The 20,531-nt window shown below is 41.5% G+C and overlaps 1 protein-coding gene across 10 annotated transcripts in view; it reads right to left on the bottom strand.

Annotated features, from left to right (window-relative positions):
* The window catches only part of ERICH3 (glutamate rich 3), a gene marked incomplete at its 5' end in the record, with an annotated part of 60,289 nt that overhangs the window by 14,670 nt on the left and 25,088 nt on the right, over positions 1-20,531 (bottom strand). For all 10 annotated transcript variants that reach the window (XM_083620884.1, XM_083620889.1, XM_083620888.1 and 7 more), the window contains 3 exons: positions 10,984-11,223; positions 15,587-15,876; positions 18,945-19,131. In XM_083620884.1, coding sequence (XP_083477010.1) covers positions 10,984-11,223; positions 15,587-15,876; positions 18,945-19,131 — 717 coding nt within the window. The remainder of the gene's footprint in view (positions 1-10,983; positions 11,224-15,586; positions 15,877-18,944; positions 19,132-20,531) is intronic.

The following is a 20,531-nucleotide window of genomic DNA, read 5'->3' as shown; positions in this document are numbered from 1 at the left end:
ACCTGGGCCTATAATGGTCTGGCCTGAGAGCTGCCCCATCAGTCCAAACAACTTTTTGTGATGAATACTTTGTCCTAGCCCTAGTTTATCCATGTCCCTTGCACTGATTATGCCCCTACCTTTGGCCCCTGACTTGCTCTAGCCTTATCCTTGTCTGTTTGCTCTACAACCTTGTTGCTGTATCCAAGAACTGAGAGCAGACACCTTGCTCAGACTGGACACTTATGTAGTCTTTTCTGATCATGCCACCCAGTTAAGGGAAAGCTCAAGCACGGATTCAGACTAAGGACTACTCAGTATCACTTTATAAAATGCTGCAGCTTCTAATTTCATTTGCAATAAATCCTCGACAAACAAAGTTCATTCATTTGCAAATACCTAACATTTCAACTGAATAATAGAATCCACTGGAAATCCGTTATAGACAAAACTAAAATCAATACTGTAACATATTATATTCTTGTGTTTTCTATCAAATGCAGTGCTGCGTTCTGAGCTCCTTTCATGTCCTGCCTGCTTCCGATAATTACTTGTAAATTTTGCTAATATTTTAAATTATTCTTTCCATCTGTGCTACTCTGAATATTCTGCAGGGCTTGTGATTCTTTTGTAAAGGGGAGCGGGGAGGAAAACGTGTTTACTTGAGCAAAAATGCAGGGTTTTCTTTATTCTTTCATTGCACTTCTGTAATGTAAAGCATTTTCCAGTGAATATTATAAGAATGAATGAAACACTACTGTGAGGTGGTCATTAAAATCTCTCTTTTCCATATGGGAAGCAGGCTGTAGAACATATAGCTAATCAATGTACATAGTCAACCAGTAAACCAATTGGAGCCAGAACTCAATAAAACTGGTCCAGATTCAGCACTCTAACAATTGGACAGCGTCACTTAATGGATTTGATAAATATTAACATGCATAAGATACTGAATGGATGTTTTATTTTGGGGGGATGGGTGTTACTGGAGGATACTGGATCAACACTCCTGGTGACTTAAGGAGATATGCAACAAAGCAGATAGAGACCCAGAGGTAATGTGAGCATCTCACTCCTCCAACTAGCCTATCTTCATCAATCAGGACTTTCAAGGCGAGTCTTCACATTAATCCACATGGTAATGTAATAATGCAAGAGAAGAAACGTGTTAGGGCTGGTGCAAACAAGCGCAAAAAATGAAGGTCATTTAAAGAATGTTTCCTGTGGCAGCCCAATGGCACACACATAGAAATTTGCTGCATACTTCAGGGTGGGGTAGCATGTTTCTTTAAAATGTCACCATAGCCTTAAAAAGAAAAGGGGAAACCTTCAACATGCTGCACAGAGACAGCTTCTTTAAAAGGCACCCATGCCTGTCTTATTTTGTGTGGACCAGTTGTAGGTTAACACAAATCGCTCCCTCAGAAAATTGCAGCAAATTAAAAACCAGGCTGGAAAGTGATAAGATTTAATTATCTATGGCAGCTTGTCATTGGTCAAAACACAGACATAGGGAACCTTATCACATCTTGTGCTTTAAGCTTGTCATTGGTGCCAGCTAATAGTATCAAATGTATGAAAGGAGGCCTTGAGTGCCATCTATTGGATTGGAAAGATAAGCAGAAACACTTTTAATAATTTAATAATAAATATACCTTCAGCTTCAGTGTCTCTTTGAATGTTCTTTAGAAATGGTGAAAGGAGAAGAAAGACTGACTCATACTTCCACTCCCATCTCCCAAGGGAGGTTCTCATCTGAAGGGACAATGTGTACAACGCACACACAGAGAAGATGCATAATTCTACCTATCCATCTGGAAAATGCGTATCATACCTGGAAGGATCTTTCTGTTTTCCTCCCTGAACACAAGAATATGGATGTGGTTAAACAGAGCGCTTGAGTGATTCACGCTTCTTCTGCTGCCATTTGCCTCTGAGACGTGCAAAAGCCACCTTAAAGCAGCATTAGATTTCAGCCTCAAAGTGTGTAAAAGGCCATGAGACATTTCAGCAACCCAGGTCATTAAAAATATTATCAGGTTTTTTGAAAACATAAACAGCCTGATACAGAAATAGCTGTTTGCCTCAGCAAAAACAGCCTGCACTGCTTTCCAGCTAATGAGTCATCCTGATTTATTCACAGGATTATGGTCTACGAGGATTTGAAAACCATACGTTCAGTCTTCTCTGACCTGTTCTCTGCCTGCGCTCAACAAAAATATTGCATGGAAAAATAAGGATTACCGTTTCTCATTTATCTAGAGACACTATTAAAATCTTCCACATTTGGAGAAATTTCGCCTTCATTTGGACCTGCACCAGCTGCTGAAATTCAAAGCTGTCAAGAAAGTGCACAGATTGGAGCGGACCATCGTTTTATTATTATTTATGAAGGATAGGCTCCTATCGTCATTTCAATTTTTTTTATATTTTTTAGTAAAAACAGAGTCAAGGAAATCTGTGCATTGCAGTCCCTCAAAATCCTCTGTAACTATGTACTGAAAACCCTAAGGGTGGAATTCAACTGATGAGTTCTATTAGTGGAAGCCCACCTAAGGACTTCCACTTGTGCAACTGGGCATTCCCACCTCTTCTCCTTGCGTGCCCCACCCCTTCCCCTACAATTAGTTCATGGGGCAGGGACAGGAGAAACCCCAGAACAGCATGCAGAGGAGACTGTTCCATTTGGCAAGCTACAATGCTGGTCTGGACAGAACAACATAGTGAGACACTGAATTCTTCCCTATGGGTGGTACCCAATGTACCACTACGCGAATCTTCAGTCAGTGCAAGGATTTCTGCTTGAGCAATGGAATCTTCTCTCCTTCTCCCCACAACACTTCCCCCAGATCTGTTCCCCCAACCCACTGCAGCAGGTTTGGGGGCTGGGGTATTAGGGGAGGAGAGGGAGGCAAGCCCCACTGCGCAAGCAGAAATCCATGCACTGACAGGATGTGCTAGTTTAATACCACTCTAGATGGACCTAGCAAATGTTAATTTCAAAGAATGCCTCCAAGGTAGCATCATTGTAAGGGAAACAGAGAAAAGAAAAGGAAGATAGATAGACCCAGCTATCTTGTGCTGCTTTGAGTATCCTGCCAGAATCTGTTTGAAGATGAGGGAACTAGGAGAGGCATCATTGATGGGCCTTGATGGGCATCAAATGCCCAAGGATGCTGGGTTCTGATGCCAGCCCAGAAGGTGTCCCCATTTCCATCCTTTCCTTAGTTTATGGTATTTAAGGGAAACATAAGGGAAAGCAACATTCTTACAAAATCTGAAAACTGCACGCAATCTTTTATTCTGGTCACCATTATGTCATGACTAAGGCAAAGGCCTCTTTCAGCCATCTTCAGGAAAATAGCTACATCTCAATGTTCAAAGTTTTCACTCTGCTTTTTGATTGCATGCCATGTATATCCTTCATAATGAAAAGAGAATATTGGAGCTCACTCATACTTCCTTCAAAAAGAGAGCATGCAGGAGAAAGCTATCATTCCTGACCTAGCCAGGTCTTCTCCTAGGGCGAGTCTTCGAATAACTTTATTACATCCTAGCACAGAAGGAATCTCACGGTAGCTCTGGAACAGTTTTGCACAGTAAACTTCAGTTGTTTACAGAATCAACTAAGTTAGTTTTCAAAACTGTGATTCTCCACAATTGCAAAGCGTGCCAATGGCAAGGACAGTGAGAGGCGAAATCACTTTCAGCCATCTTGAGGTGTTAATAAAACAGCTACTTTCATGTATTTCAGGGCACTGCTATACTGTATCTGAGCTTCCTTTGACTAGCTGGAACTTACAGACAATAAAGTCTGGATATTGGGGGACGGTGGAAAGAAGGGTGAAATGAGCTTCTAGTAAATGTTTTCAGAAGGTGTCTCTAATTCCCATTTTTCCTGGTGACTGAAGCAAGGAAGGAAATCTGCTTAGGAATGAATGTCCGAAGCACATCTTCCAGTGTGGAACAACACACTAGAGACAGAAACTTATTTTGTTTCTTGCTGAAAACTGCTCCAGGAAGTAAGAGAATCCAATTCTCACCAACAGCAGTTGGGCTACATTACACAAATCAAGCCAACGGATATATTAAAACTTCTAAAGTAATGGCTTTAGACTGTGTCAATAAAAATGACCCGAATGGGTGCTTTATTGTCATTCTGTAAAGAGCACTGTTACACCAACAGAAAGAATTACTTGACCTATTTTCTCATTTTTTCATGTGCAGAGTACTATGTTTACAATTGGGATACAGGGTTGTTAAATGAGATTACCGGTAATCTATTAGCACATCAGAACCGAGAGCAGGGCTTCATAGAGGTAGTCTTCAGTTGTATGGAACTAGAACACTGATGGGGCATTTACTCTTTTTGCTACTCATGAACAGCTGCAGAGGCCTGCCATATCATTGTCACACTTTCAGCGATTCCCGCTTAAACTGGCCACAAACCACCAGTTTCTAGTAGTTCAAAGGATTGCAAGAAGGATAACAAATATGCAACATGTGACTCAGAGACAAAATACATGAAGTACGCATTCCTAGACCATACCACTTCAGAATGCACATGGGGGGGAGGCAAGAATGTTTACTGGCCCCCAAACAGGAGGAGGGGGATCACAATACTTGCAAAATGAATGTTGGGGAGAAAGCAAAGTCTAGAGGCCAACCCAGACAAATGCAAACGGATTGATGACAATGAATGTGTCTAGTTTTAAATGTTAAATTACATCTGCAGGGGGCATCCCTCAGGATCAAGACCTGGGAAAGGGAGATGTGACTTCCTGCCCATGCCACAGTTCTGATTAAAACCCCTGTATTCACACTGCTATTTATCCTCCAATCTTGCAATGGCACTGCTTATGATTTCTTCTCACCTCATCGTCACCAGTCATTGAGGCTTTGTGATTGTGGGTTTACCCACAGAAGGGAATTCCAGGAAGTGGAGGAAGGAAGAAAATGCCCTAATATTGATTTGGTTTGCATACGCACTTGAGGGTGACACAAGTGCAGCCCCCAATCTCCAACTCCCATCTCAGAACTTACAGCTCCTTCCCCACCAGATAAGATTTCAAGAATCAGCTCCTTCAGTCCCCAGGGGAATTTCTAATAAATTATTTGCTGTTAATTGTTCACATAACACCAACACTGTAAAGTGGACTACTATTTGCATTTGGCAAGCGACAAACTGATAACCAAAAAACCACACTAAGCTTTCATCCACGGCACAACATTGGGTCTGTGGTATCCAATTTTACTCTGACAGTCTCTTTTGAATGATAAGCAGTCTCCTCTGAAACTGCAGACAATCCTATATGACTTCGCTGTAGTTACTGAACTACTTCTGGAATGGAAAACAAAGAAAGCTATGGCTGGTGCCCATGATGATGAAAACTGTAATCACTGAAGTGATAGCAAGCGCTAACCCAATATGGTTGGTCATCTCATTTCTACAGCCTCTAGCTACAAAACATACACATTTCCTAACCAGTCTTGCATGCTATTAATAAAACACTTCAATAAAGACTGTCACGCCTATCCAATTAGCATGATCATTCCACTTAAGTTATATCTCGTTGGGATTTCTGCTCTGAATGGATCAATTACTATCACACAAAATGGGTCAGGATTTTTTGTTAAATGCTACTTATCTGAAATTTGTTCATCTGTAAAACTCAGAGTGCATTATTTAACTCCCTGCTGGGAGTGAGTATAGGGGCCAAGATCTACTCTGCTTCCAGTTAAATCCACAATTAAAACAAAACTATTTTTTAAAACTGCTTAATGAATGGCATGCTGAATTAATGTTAAATAGCAGCAGCAGCAGAACACGCATGAGCAGCCAAGCATATTTTTGTACAAAGCATACGGTTGAGGAAACAATAGTCAAAAGAAATTTACTACTGGCTTCATCAGTTACTTATCCAGAAGTGCAGCTTGTTATGTGTCTTAATATAATTAATTGAGTGCATGTAGCGGATTAATAATGAAAACCCCAAGTCAGCCCCATGAACACTTGTGCTACAGGCACTGTAGCGGTGACAGGTTACACAAACAAAGCCTTCCTTCATGCATGCCACTTCAGACCACTATAGCTACAGGCCGATTTAATCCTATGTTCATTTCCTTATACCTATATCAATGTTCAAACCTATTATTTCTTTGTATACCTTGTAGACCCTTCATAACTAAAAGAGAATATTGGAGCTCACTCACATTTCCTTCAAAAAAAAGTACGCAGAAGAAAAATATCATTCCTGACTTAGCTAAGTCTTCTAGAGGGAGTATGGGAGTAGCTACATTCCATCCTATAGCACAGAAGGAATTGCAAAGTAGCTTTGGATCAGGTTTGCACAGTAAATGTGAGTTGCTTACAGAATCAAGCAAATCAGTATTCGAAACCGTAACCTTCCAACAACTAGAAAGTGTGCCACAGCAAATGCACTGATGGTGAGGGCAAAATCACTCAGAATGCAAATGCAAATGCAAACGAAACGCATCAAAAACACACAAAGATGGTATGGTTTAAAAGAAACCATTCACATGAGCCACGGATGAGATAACAACATAAACACGGTTTCCATAATTTGCTTTACTCATAACCATGAGTACAAATCCTGTATCCAGCTAGAAATTTAGTACGCCACCTTCCTTGTCCTCAACCCTAAAAGGTAGTCCATGCATTTTACTGAGTTTCACATCAATGGAGATTCAAGGGGGTGACATTTGGTCTTCCAGGAAAGATGTGGCTGGCTGCTATAAGAAACAGAAGGCTGGACTACACAGACCTTTGGTCTGATCATACATATCTGATGTTGTTCTAAGGGAACTTCAGCCTCTACTGTAAGAAGCAGGTCCACCTAATTGTGATGTCAAACAACCAAGGCAAATCTAGAATCAGTTTCTACTTACGGTTATTTACCTCCAGAGTGAAATGAAAAAGAAAATCAATAAATACATACCTTTCTTTATTTTATTATTATAGCCTCAGCACTGTTTTCCAGCTGCAAGCACATTTACAGGAATGGCTCTTCTTCTAATCCCAATACTTCAAACTGAAAGTTATCAGTCAACATTATTTAACTTTAGGTAAATTGTGAGGAGCCTATATCAGTCCTGGCTACCTGGGTCTCCTCTATACAGAAGCAAGTGGAAAAACATATAGCAGCTTCATGCAGTGGGGGAACTTGCATGCAGCATAATCCAGAGTTTACCTGCTCAAAAGAACTCAATGGGACTTCCTTCCAATTATGTGTTGTAAGATTAAAGTCTTACTTTTTAACATATGCCTGCTTCTAATGGCCAAAGCACCCTGGTCCTAAACAAGAAAGAAACAATAATGTTCCTTTTTATGTTAAACTTCTCCATTTTGAAGTTGAATTCCAACGATTCACACTCCAATGCAAGGAAACATTTCCAAATAGCTGTATTTACTGTGCAGCTACATTATTAACGTAAGGCTATGTAAAGGAGATTCTTCTTCATCTCCTAATGACTTGGGTGGACCATTTGTGCAAATGACGAAGCGTTTTTGCAATATTCATTGGGTGGAACAAAAATACATAAATGAATTCCAAACAAGAGAATTTAATCAGAAGCAAGTGAATTATGCATCCGAAAATGAAAGAGCAGGAAGAAAGCTGTTTAGATAGGACCCTGCCACAAAGCAAGACTTTCTACCCAGCACCAAACACAATCTACACCAGGGATGGGGGAACCTGTAGTCTTCAGATATTATCAGCAACCCTGACCATTAGCCGTGCTAGCTGGGGCTCATGGAAGTTGTAGTGCAACAACTCTGAAAGGCCACAGATTCCCAATCTCTGATGTACATCATCCACGATGAGATGTGCCCTAAGCAGAGGGCAGATGCCCTGATAGATGCCTGCATAAAAGAAAGCTATCCATGACCCAAGCCATTTCCAAGAGGAAGAGCACCCTCAGAGTTATTAGCAATTTCAGCAAAAGGAAAATTCATTCCCCAAATAAGATGATTTGCCAAGACTTAAATCATACCAGTTATCAGATCAGTCCAGCTATTAACAAAGGCTGCCACAATATATATTTTTAGGCAATGCAACTACACGCCACCCAGTACCATGTGACCACAAGCCTGAGACCACAAGCAACACCAGCTTTTTAAAAAAGAAAGAGCATGTAATTATTTCTTAAATGATTAGCAAAGCTGCAAGCTGATTATCCTTCATGGTCACTGGCTGCTTAGAGAAATCAAAGTCTCTTTGATCAGAACAAAGATTCGTCCATGCAGACCAACTGCAAACCTGGTTTGACACCCCGAGTTTGCCGTCGACTTTTGTGCTTCCTATAGAAACACTGGATCTTTCTCACAGCAGTGTCCATTTCCCAGTCAGCTGCTTTACCTTTCCCTATTTCACACAGAAAATACAAATACAAAAGCTACATTAACGTTTGGCTTGGGAAAAGAGCTCTCCGATAAAGCCTGTCAAAATGGAAGGCATTTCAATGGAGAGATTTCAGGGGAGCAGTAAACACAGAATGCCTGGTCCACTTTGACAAGCAACTGTTGTGTAAGTTATGGCAGTATCAAAAAGAAACAGCAGGATAAGAAACAAACAGGAAGAAATCAGGTCTGCGCCGACGGAAAGCCAAAACGCTTGCAATTTCCATTGTTTTGCAAGCATGCCTAGCTTTTGGACCCGTTTCGCTGTTTGTATTAATGAATGGGAAATGAGATACATGCTTCCCATTAGATTATTTATGAAGGTGTGCGGCTCAGAATACATAAAGGAAATAATTATCTCCATCAGTTATGCTGACTGGGGAGGACAGAGGTTACCAAAAATGTTATTTATGCTACTGAAAACTAATTCCGCAGCATTTTAATTTCCTTGTGGTAACAATTATCTAGGGTTCATCATTCTGAGTGTTTGTCCCCTGCACAGAACTCAGAAGGCACAGGACTGCATATTTATCGCCCTGAGGTTGTGGGCATGTCATTCTTGGATCAAAATGGAGTCACGCTGCAACCGCTGACCAGAATTTGGCTTGCAGAAAGCCCTGCTTACTATGAAGCCCAGAGGGATGGCAGGAGAGAGCCCTTAGAATTGTTGCTATGGGTTCTCACTTTCATATACAGTGGTACATTTTTAGGTGCCTAGTACTTTACAATGCAAAAGTGACATCTACAGGCTGCCGTGCAAGGTGTTTCTTTTCACATGCCGAAAACTATACACAGTTTCATACATTATGCCAGTTCATACATTACAAATTAATTGGCTCTTTCTCTTTTAGCTCTCTCTCTTTTTTTTATGGAAAAAGCGAGCCAGGAACTCACAGAATACCATGAATGTGCTCATGTCAAAAGGACACAAGTGATTCATTGCAACATGTGAATTAGAACACAGGAACACAGAAGGAGCATTTACAAACAACTGCTGTCAGCTCCCCAAGTAGCCTCTTCTACAGGTATCTGGATGTTTATAATGTTTGAAATAGATCTTCCAGGGGGAAGTTTGTGCAGGGTTCTACACTGCAGGACAGAGCGATATGATATCACATCAGCGGTGGGAGCACACTACACGCGAGGCCTGCTCCTGATACGAATCTGCCTTATACCATACCCTCCATTTCTCCAATGAAAATAGGGACGTCCCATTCCATATTGATAATCTTCCTATTTATACCCCACATATCTTACTGGGTTGCCCCAGCCGCTCTGGGTGGCTTCGAACATATATAAAAACATAATAAAACATTAAACATTGAAAATAACTTCCCTATACAGGATTGTCTTCAGACGGCTTGGGGGTCAGATAACTCCATACCCTCCAACATTTCTCCAATGAAAATAGGGACGCCCTAGGGAAAAGCGGGACATTCTGGGATCAAATCAGAAACTGGAGCAGCTTCTCTAAATCAGATGTTCCTGGAAAATAGGGACGCTTGGAAGGGTCTGTTATACTGAGTCAGACCATGGTTCCATCTAGTGCAATACTGCCTACACAGTGGCTCTCCAGAGTTTCATACAGGGGACATTCCCAGTATCAAGTTGAATCTGGGAGCTTTTGCACTGAAGGAGATGTTCCACCACTCAGCAATGGCCCCTTCCCTAAGGTCCTGGTCTCGCAGTAGTGCACAGAAGTGTCTGAGGAGGCCCATAATCTACGGATCACAGTAATCAAACATTGTCTGAAATTAGCAGTACATGAGATGTATTTACTGTGTAATTAGGAGGTCTTAAGGATGAGAGGGGAAGGCAAGGTAAAAAAAGGAAACCTGCACTCCCAGGGGCAGCCCACCCACGAGGCAAGGTGAGGAGACTGCTTCAGGAGGCAGGGTCCAGGGTCCACCCAGGGCAACAAAACCCAATGTTGATCTTACTCCACTGCATTGTCCCTGGCCTCCTTCACCCCTGGCAGGGAGGGGAAGGAGTCATCCTGGGGTCCACCTCAGGTGCCAACATGTCTTGGGCCAGCCCTGTGTGCTCCTCCCCTCTCCCCCCCCCCGCCCCCACCAGCTATATTTGGGAGCTTGAGAAGGCCAGAGGTCTATGCCACTCTACACAACGTTGGACATCCACAATTCAAGGTGAGCATGGGCACACTTTAAATAAAAATTATAACACTGCGCTTCTCAACGGGCATCATAAATTCCTGTCCAAGTTAATGGGTTCTGGAGTGAAACTGAAACCTTTCCAGAGGAACAAAGGAAGTGGTCTGAAAGAGAGAGCTTAATTTCTGTCTTCACACACACTGGAGAAGAGAGACCCAAATTTCCTCTTCTAGCTGCCGCCTATCTGGCCATTCTCATATAGTACTTGAGAGATAAAAGAGGTTTAAAGAAGCAGCTTGGGAGACTTTGTTTATTTTGTGCTGACTGGCACATTCTGTATCAATTTAGCAATCGTAATTCAAATGGGTACTTAAATGTGAACCACAAAATAGATAACCCATTACAGGGCATATGTAACAAGTTAAACATGCATCAGGCCATTCATTCTATGCCACTCTAAGGAAAACAACTAACCTTGTTTTCTCTCCTCCTCCAAGTCACTCCCGGTGTATCCATCACTTTCATCTCGTTCACTGTCAGAGGCCCGCGAAGCTTTCAGTGATGACTTTTTATTCTCCTTTTCATGGTCTAAATTATCTTTTTCATCATCTGAGGGTGACTTTGACATTCTTTTCATTTGATCACCAGCCTGTCCTTCTTCATTAACTTTCCCATCTGATTTCTCTTCATCTGCTTCAAAATCTTCATCGTATGCTGAAATATAAGGACAAGCATACCGTGAGATAGAAAATGGACCACAAACTACTTGAATATCTCATTAACCCCAAATAGGTTAAGCCCATTAGTCTTTGTTCTCCTTTGCATTTGACCCTTTTCTGCCTATATATATATATATATATATATACACATACACACACACACACACACACACACACACACACACACAAACAATAAAGTTAACATGCTGAGCCATGGATTTAAACTGTACAATGATACAGTAATGTTAAAAACTTTTCTTGCTACTCCATACACAAGAGAGGCAGGGCAAATTGTGGCATAATCTCCACACTAAGTACACTGGAATTATTTCAGTGGAGGAGAGGATGATTAGGACTTGTAGTTGTTATACATTCCAAATCCTCACAGACTTTGCAAGGTGAGTGGGAACCAACAGAAATCTTATTTTCTGTTCACTATGCACCACCTCTCACATTGTGGTTTTTAAGTATACAAGCAAAAAATATAAAACACACAAACGCATATACTTGGAGACACATACTTCATAAATATATGCCTTTAAGAAAGCCAGGACTGCCCACAGTAAACCTGCCTAACTATATATTTTGTGGAAAACTTGTTTGCTACCTTGCAGTGTTTCAAATGGCCTGAAATCAACCCCACAAAATCAAATGCATTCTATTATTTCTCTTTGTGGGTCTCATTCAGACATAATCACATTGAAGCAAATAATTACACTGGCAAACAGTCCTGAAATATGTTTTTGGGAAATGTGTGTTTGCGAAGAATACATGCAATTCCATCCCAAAATATCTGATAGGTGCTCAGATGTAAACAGAGGCATCATGGAAGCAGTAGAACCCTCACTTGCTTATTGCAAAAGACTCCATCCCTGATCTGACCAAACTATGTAACACCTACCCAAATCTTCACTGATGTAGGGATCGTGCTAGGATAATTGCAAGGAGTGATGATGTTAAACAAATGAAGTAGCTATCAGTGGTCTTAGCTGAGTTGGAAGTCTGGGCTGGCAAGAAGAATTCTTAACATAATTGGGGGTGCTTTTTTTTACAAGGAAAATGCTGCATACTGTTAAGTGTGACTACATGGCATCACATAAGGAAAGGATTGAATCCGAAGGCGAAAATGGCAGCTGAAAAAGTAACTCTGGTTCTCAATGCATTTTGGAGAAAAACTCCAACAATTAATATTGTGTAACTGCTTGGTACAGTTACTGTTGCTGCGGCACACCTAAGACATTTTGTGTCTTTTGTATCTTTGATTATTTTTTTTAATAGCTGTAATTGATTCCCCGCCCCCTTTTTGGTGTTGGATCCAAAGGTGTCCTTTTGTGAATGGAAAGAGTCTTCCTATGAGTGGAAGAGCAGCTTCAGATCCAGTCCTTTTCCCTGCACCCAACCCAAGATACCTCAACCCAGTCTGGCATTCATGCTGTAATAAATGCAAACCATTGTTCCAGTTTGACAAATAATGCACAGGTTATGCAATTTGCCTGTAGTGCTCTAGTTCCTACCCATAGCTGAGGGTACTACCCTATGCCAAGGAAGAGGTCCACCTCAGCATTGGAGATCATCATCAGTGAATGCATTAATTGTATGCTGATACACTGAGATGCATGTGGACCTTTCACAAATAAAGTATTTTGGCAGCATCCATTTGTTTCACTGCCACCTTGCAGAGAAGCAACAAACTGTTATCACGTAAAAGAAGCTGTCATTTTAACCAGATATATTCCCTGGGGACCACATTTTTTCACCTCTTTCCTTTCCCTATCAACTTTCCTCCATGTTCAAACGACAGAATGCCAGGAAGAACAAGAAATATAGGGGGGAGCATCTCATGCGGAACCAATTAGGCAAATAAACAATAACCTGTAGAGTGGGGCTTAAGGAGTAAGTAAATTTAATTGCATCGATTGAGGGTACCAGCTGCATCTGGGACAGCCAGAGTCTCCTCCACAGGTAATTGTCTGAAAGGTATTCACCTCCTGAAGGGGGAAGAGGGGAGATGAAACAAAACTGCACAGCTGGTAACTAATGAGAAACTTGCAATAAACTCACAAAGGAAGTTTCAAGAGTTGGAAGTGAGAATATATTTATGGCGGGAAAATAGATAGAGCATGAGAAGGACTCACATGTAGAAACAAACAAAAGTCAGTGGTGGGGCTTCAATTCCTGTACAGAGGGGCAACTTTGCTAACAGTTTGCTAGGACCTGCCAGGACAGCCCAGCTCTGCTCAAATGCATGATTTTAGTCCTATTAGCAGAAGTAGAGGACTCTACCCGACTCCTGCTAATAGGACTAAATGCATGCATTTGAGGTGAATCCGTTAACTGAACTCTAAATCTGAAAATAATGAATTAATTCCAAATTTTTCATTTAGAGATGATAAATGTGTGTGTATGTGTGCAGAACTGAAGTCATCCCTTACTACTTGCTGCATTCTCCTTGGAGCAGAAACCATCAGCCATTTTTGCTCACAAAGAGGTCAAAACACAATGTACCTAGTTACATCTGCTTCAAGGCAAGGGGAGAAAACCTGTGGCCATCCAAATGTTGTCACACTATAGTTCCCATCATCCTCAACCACTAGCCATGCTAGCTGGGGCTCATGGGAGTTGCAATTCAACAGCTTCTGGAGAACCAACATTTCTCACCCACGCTTCACAGATTACAAGCTTTGCCGTATCATGTGTACAGTGGTACCTCGGTTTTCGAACGTAATCCATTCTGGAAGACTGTTTGATTTCTGAAACATTCGAAAACTGAGGCGCAAAGGGCAGTCTGCCAATTTAATTGAGTAAATTGAGAAACACTCAGTGGAAGCCATTCAGCTTCCAAGACGCGTTCAAAAATGGAAGCATTTAGTTCCAGGTTTTTGGCGTTCAAAAACCAAAACGTTCGACTTCTGAGACATTTGAAAACCGAGATACCACTGTACCAGGAAATGTCATCATGCCTCTTTAGCAGTTTTTTAGGCATCGTTTCAAAGTATATTTGTTGATTTACTTACTTTGACTTTGTTGTTTTTTGTGCTATATAAAGAACGAAGGATAAATTGGTGATACACTTAATTATTTTTAAGCAGCATTGTAAGCCACTATATTTGAAAAAGTTAGAACAGGCTTCCTCAACCTTGGCCCTCCAGATGTTTTAGAACTACAATTCCCATCCCCCCTGACCACTGGTCCTGCTAGCTAGGGATCATGGGAGTTGTAGGCCAAAAACATCTGGAAGGCTGAGGCTGAGGAAGCCTGACTTAGAACTATCTTAAATAAACAAACAGCTCTGCAAAATGGTTATAGCTAAACAAAAAGGGGTTAAATGGTCACTAATGGCACTGTATCAATAATAGTAACTCCTGTGTCTGGTCATGCATCCTATCATGTGTCGACGTCTCTGTGGGTGTGATTATGAGTGTTTGTGCGATTATTACACAGGATAACTAGGGGGCAATTTTCATAGGAACTTAAGGAGCTATTTTATATGGGGTTAGACCATTGGTCCTTCTAGCCCTGTAGTCCTCAACCTTTCCAGACCCAGGCCACACCTTCAACACAATTATTAACTGGGGGGGGCACTTTTTAATTCCCCCCCATATATTTGTATTGTGGTAGCACTGCTGTTGTGACCCACAATAGACCATGGGGTTCAGGTGGTGCTGTGGTCTAAACCAGTGAGCCTTTTGGGCTTCCCGATTGTAAGGTCGGCAGTTCAAATTCGTGCGATGGGGTGAGTTTCCATTGCCTTGTCCCAGCTCCTGCCAACCTAGCAGTTCGAAAGCATACCAGCATGAGTAGATAAATAGGTACCACTGCAGAAGGTAAACAGCGTTTCCATGCGCCAGAAGTGGTTTAGTCATGCTGGCCACATGACCTGGAAAAGCTGTCTATGGATAAACAGCAGCTCTCTTGGTCTGAAAAGCAGAAATGAGTGCCACACCCCATAGCCAAATTTGACTGGAATTAACCGCCCAGAGGGTCCTTTACATTTTAGAATGTTGTATTATTTTATTGTTGTTAGCCGCCCTGAGCCCGGCTTCGGCTGGGGAGGGTGGGATATAAATAAAAAATTATTATTATTATTATTATTATTATTATTATTATTATTACCTTTTACCTTACCATAAATCAGTGACCCAGTATTGAGTCCTGACACACCAGCTGAAAACCAATGATCTAGCCCATGTTTGCTTAATTATAATTGGCAGATGCTCTCCAGGGTCTCAAGCAGAGAGCAATCTCCTCTGTCATCTACCACCTGAGATTCCTTAACTGAAGATGCCAGAGACTGGCACTAGAACTTTCTGCCCACAGGGCAGAAACTGTGCAACAATTTCTCCCCATTCGTACTGTACCATCAATTGCTGCAATTCTTGGGCTCTTTTCATAATCACCAAGGGCTCTTTCTATCGCTGTTTTTCTTGCCTCCACTTGCATTTCTTGAGCATCTCCCACAAATTCTTTCTGTTGTTTGGGAGCTGGAGTAAACCTTAAATATTTGCTTTCCTCTCCACTGCTGCTACTCCCTGGTAGCTTATTGCTATATTCTTCCTTCGCAGAATCTTCTTTCTTTTCTTCATCGGCAACAGCGATCTTTTTCTTGGGAGGCGAAGGCTTTTTGTCCAGACCCATTGCGATGATACACCTGGCAAAGGCAGAGTGGGAGATTATGAAAGCAGACCATTGATAATGGAAAGAACACAAACCATGGGCTCTCCTGTGGCTTAAGAGCCTTGAAGAAACAACATCAGATTTACAGCTGCATCTTAGGTTCCTGTACTTATATTTAAAAATGCAAAGAAGTGGGTTATATCCAATATTAATTAAGCTCCAAGGAGACACATCTACTGAAATTAATAGGCATGCCCAACTTAGACCCATTAATTTCAGTGGGTCTACTCTGAGTAGGACTATCTGTGGATTCATAAGGAATGGTTGCAAAATGGCAATGCCATCAAACTTGGCTTATTATGGATGGGGGAAAAATAGCATGGTTAACAGGTTGCCTAGAAGCACATTTTTTCCGGCAATGACCATTGCAAATTGTATTGGAGAAATACGAGGCAGGCATATTGATCTGGGAAAAGAAGAAGAGCCTCTTTTGAGAGGAGTAGCCACAATTCTGTTGGCAGAGGATGAGAAAGGTTGCAAACACATGTTTTTCATCCCACAGCGAATCATACTTTATAAAGATTTCTATAAAAAGGAGAATTATTTGTCTGGTTTATTCCACGGTGCACCACTTACCGTATATACTCGAGTATAAGCCAACTTTTTCAGCACATTTTTTATGCTGAAAAAGTCCCCCTCGGCTTATACTTGAGTGAGGGTCCTTTCGGGCTGCTCCTTCCTGCTCCTCCACCTTTGCCGCTGTCGGTGGTGGCAGTGGAGGAAGAATGAGCAGCCTGAAAGCAGCCCTTTTGGGCTGCTTGTTCTTCCTCCGCCGCTGCCGCCACCAGCCTCTGGTGTGGTGAACCGGCTTATACTCAATATGTTTTCCCAGTTTTTTTGTGGTAAAATTTGGTGCCTCAGCTTATATTCAGGTCGGCTTATATTGGAGTATATATGGTTCAAAATTATGTTTTCAAAGACTTGTAGAGAGTCAGTATTCCTACAAACTATGATTGTTTGGGTGTGATTTGTTCTCCTGCACTATCCTCTCCATATATTTTTTTTCTTTTGCTCTATCAGGAGCCCCTGCGGGGACTTAGTAATCACAAGACAGGAAGATAAACCCTATTATGGCTTATGACTTACGAACACATCATCAAAAGAATTGGGGAGGGGGGAGGAAATTGACATTTCTCACAATGCAATTGGGGGAGGGAAGGACTAGTGCTGTCTACTCTCTTCATAAATGATCTGGAATCTGAGGTAAGCAGTGAAGTCATCAAGGTTGTAGAAGATATTGTAGATGATAAAAACCTAAGTAGACTTCTAAAAGCTCTAAAACAGTATTTTCAAACTGGGTGCATGGGCAACAAAATAGCAAATGAGGTTCATAGCCATAATAATTAAAATGGTTAAAAGTGCAATCCTATGCATATCTACTAAGAAGAAAGTCCCACTGAATTCAATGGGGCTTATTCCCAGGTATGTGTCTATACTAGGATTGCATACTTAAGACTTACATGTTGATATGTCAGAAGTAAACATTCTTCCCTTATAAAAGATATCGCTTGAAGCATTTTGCTATTTTCCCAAGTTTTTTGGAGTAAATTGGCACAGAAACACACGCATGTAGCTAGTTTGGACCTTTACTGAAAAATACAACCACCTCTAATTTGCATGCTTTCCACTCCTCTGAACAGCCTTATCACACCAGTGATAGCATAACATTTACATACATTATGCAAATCTTACTCTGAAGAGGGGGAAAGTGTTTCTGGATAGTGGAATATGCTTATCTGAAAAGTAATTTGGCTCTATGGGGGTTCCCATTTCTTTCTTTTTCTTCTGCTTTTCGTTGTTATTTATAAAATATCCTATAACAGGGAAAGATGAGACTAGAAAATTTGCATGCATTCTCTTGCCTGGTACTACTTTGCAAATCAAAAGAAATGTTGTAGAAAGGAATGCTTCCAAGGAGAAATTGCTGCGTTGCCACTGATTTCAGCCAAAGACAAAAATGAGGGTCCTGGTGTGCCCATATTAATTTAATTGCAACATCAGAATAAACCAGGAAGTACATTGGAGACTCCATCCTTTAAAAGATGGCTGTGATCTATAATGTAATTTTTGAGCATTATTTTTATCTTAACCGTTATTTCCTAAACAGACCTTGAATATTTAGGAAAAGATACAGCAATACCTGCAAGCACTTAGTGACTACATTACTGGGACGCAGAGTTGAACAGGATTAGAAGACCATCTTGTTCGGTCTCCTGCTACAAAGCAGGACTGTTACCTTAAAAGCGCCCCTCAAATAATCAACCCCTACCAAGCAAAGCCACAAAATGAGAGGAAAGCCATGCAAAAGTGGTGTCAGCCAGTGAAATAGTTTCAAACAAATCAAGCAATCAAATGAAGCCATGCAGTGCCTTCATACTCGCGTCAATGGTTTATTGGTGCCTCGCTCTTAAGGTTTTTCATTTTGTTTTTGTTTTTTTGAATTCCCAGAATCTGAAAGTGCACCCTTGTTTAAAAGGTTTATTCTCTACTCTCCTTCAACTCATACGTGCATATGCACTTCCTGTGCCTCCTCCGTCTCCATTATGCATTTGATGCCACACGCTGCCACATACTCAAGTTCAAGAAACAATAGAATAGCTGGTCTCTTTTTTATGGCTATAGATGACTATCCAGGGCTGCCCGTTTCAGCAAAACCAACTGAGAGTGGCATAACCCATAAATACTAACCAGCATATTGTGGCAGAAGCTTCCTTGGGCCAGCACCAACTTTGTCAGACGCACCATGCCACCGCGTACATTGGATGATGTGCACTCAGGAACATGAAAGCTTCTGCCACAATTTAACTGCAAGTATTAAAATGGTGCTAATGGTGGGGGGTTTGGGGCTGCATGAGGCTTCTCTTTTGTAGCTTGGAATCAGCAGGATCCAAGATGGCAGCCAGTTCCTGAACCTATAGCTGAACAGGTGCAGGGCCCTAAAAGAAGAGCCTGGCAGCCAATTCAAGATCCGAGTTTCCTTCATGCCCATTTTATCTGCTACAGACTCCAGGTCCCAACAGACAACCAACCCATTGTCCATACCTGTAGCAAGGAGCTGATCGTTCCACGTTGACAAGACCAAAGTATCCATGTTTGCCTCCCAGCCGAGTCCCCTTCCGATGTTTATATTCACAGCAGGTACTTAAGCGGTCCACTTGCATTCCATTGAGGTAAAAAGTGAGACTGAAGGGGAAGCCGTAATGCCGCTTGGAGACAAACTGAAAAGTTTCTGCAATTGAAAACAGCAGCAACAACACAAGACTGTTTTGAGCCTTCTCCACAGCGTTTAAGGTGAGTTAAGAGCTGATTCAAGTGTACAGGGAAAGCATGTGGTACCTTATTGCTGGGAGGAGGTGGCACATATGAAAGATTTCCTGCATCAAGGGGAATGTGTGTGTGTGTGTGTGTGTGTGTAAAGGTGTGCCTGAGAGAAAGCTGGGCTCAAACCTTCTCAGGTGAGCTTTTTGGCATTGGAGTATTTTTTTCTACATTCAACCCTAACCCTGTAGATAGAAATGGCACTGACCAAGAATGCCTCATCTGGCTTTTTCTGCTTGCTTCAGTTGGATTTAAAACGTGACAAGTAAGAAGCCCAATCATCTGCTCTATTGACCAAGACCTTCTGCCACAAAAGGCCTGCAGAGCAAATAGCAGTTCAGAGAAGTGAAACCTATGACCCTCCAGAGGCTGCTGGACTCCCTGGCAACCTATTGCCAGCCACTGGTTCACCATTACTATGAGACAGCCTTTCTCAACCTTGGGTCCCCAGAAGTTGTTGGACTACCATCATCCCTAGCTAGCAAGACTAGTGGTCAGGAATTATGGGAATAGTAGTCCAAAAACAGCTAGTTACCCAGGCTTGAGAAATACTGCTGTAAGAATTATTATAAAACATTTGTGAGAGTAAGCCTATAGAGCCTGGGGCTCAAGTACCTGTTGAGGCTGTGTTTGCTGTATATTGAATTATCACTCTGATCCAAAACTCTCCCTTGGGTGCGACCACCTGCTGATGTAAAATGGGTGGTGACTGGTGAGAGATTCTTAATTTATGCCACCGTGTTTTGGAAACCTCTCCTTGAAGAGATTCACCTGGGCTTATGTTGTTATCATTTCGATGCCAAGGAAATACTTTTGTTTTCTTCCCTCACTATGTAAAAGATGTTTATTTTCTTTCCTGATTCTCATTATAATGTTTCATCTCTTGTTCATTTTGTTATTTTAGTGATGGATTGTGATGTGTATGTGCATGAATTTTATTATACATCATCCTGGGAGCACTGCGTACTAAAAGTGGCGGGAGAGAAATTTAACAAAAGAAATAACTAAGTTTAGGAAGAGGAAGCCAAAGCTCTAATCAAACTATAAACGTAAGGCATCTAATGTTGCCCAGTGGAGAGAATCTTGGATTCACCAAAGGCAACTATCTTCTTGTCAGATAAATTAATACTAAACAAGTAACTTGCCTCATTTGTGTGAGAATGAAAGAAGTTGCAACTCCAAAAAACTAGAAAGAACTTGCTTGCAACACTGCCATGGGTTGGAGCTGCAACAAAATGTTGCAGTGCAACATTCTGCTGTTCAGGATGCCAGCCTCTCCATTCCATTCCTGTTATCCATTTTCCATCCTCC

Source organism: Podarcis filfolensis (genome assembly GCF_964270895.1).
Source record: "Podarcis filfolensis genome assembly, chromosome: 6".
In the NCBI taxonomy this organism is placed as follows: domain Eukaryota; kingdom Metazoa; phylum Chordata; class Lepidosauria; order Squamata; family Lacertidae; genus Podarcis; species Podarcis filfolensis.
The sequence above is the reverse complement of the archived record's forward strand: the minus strand, read 5'-3'. Positions and strand labels throughout refer to the sequence as shown.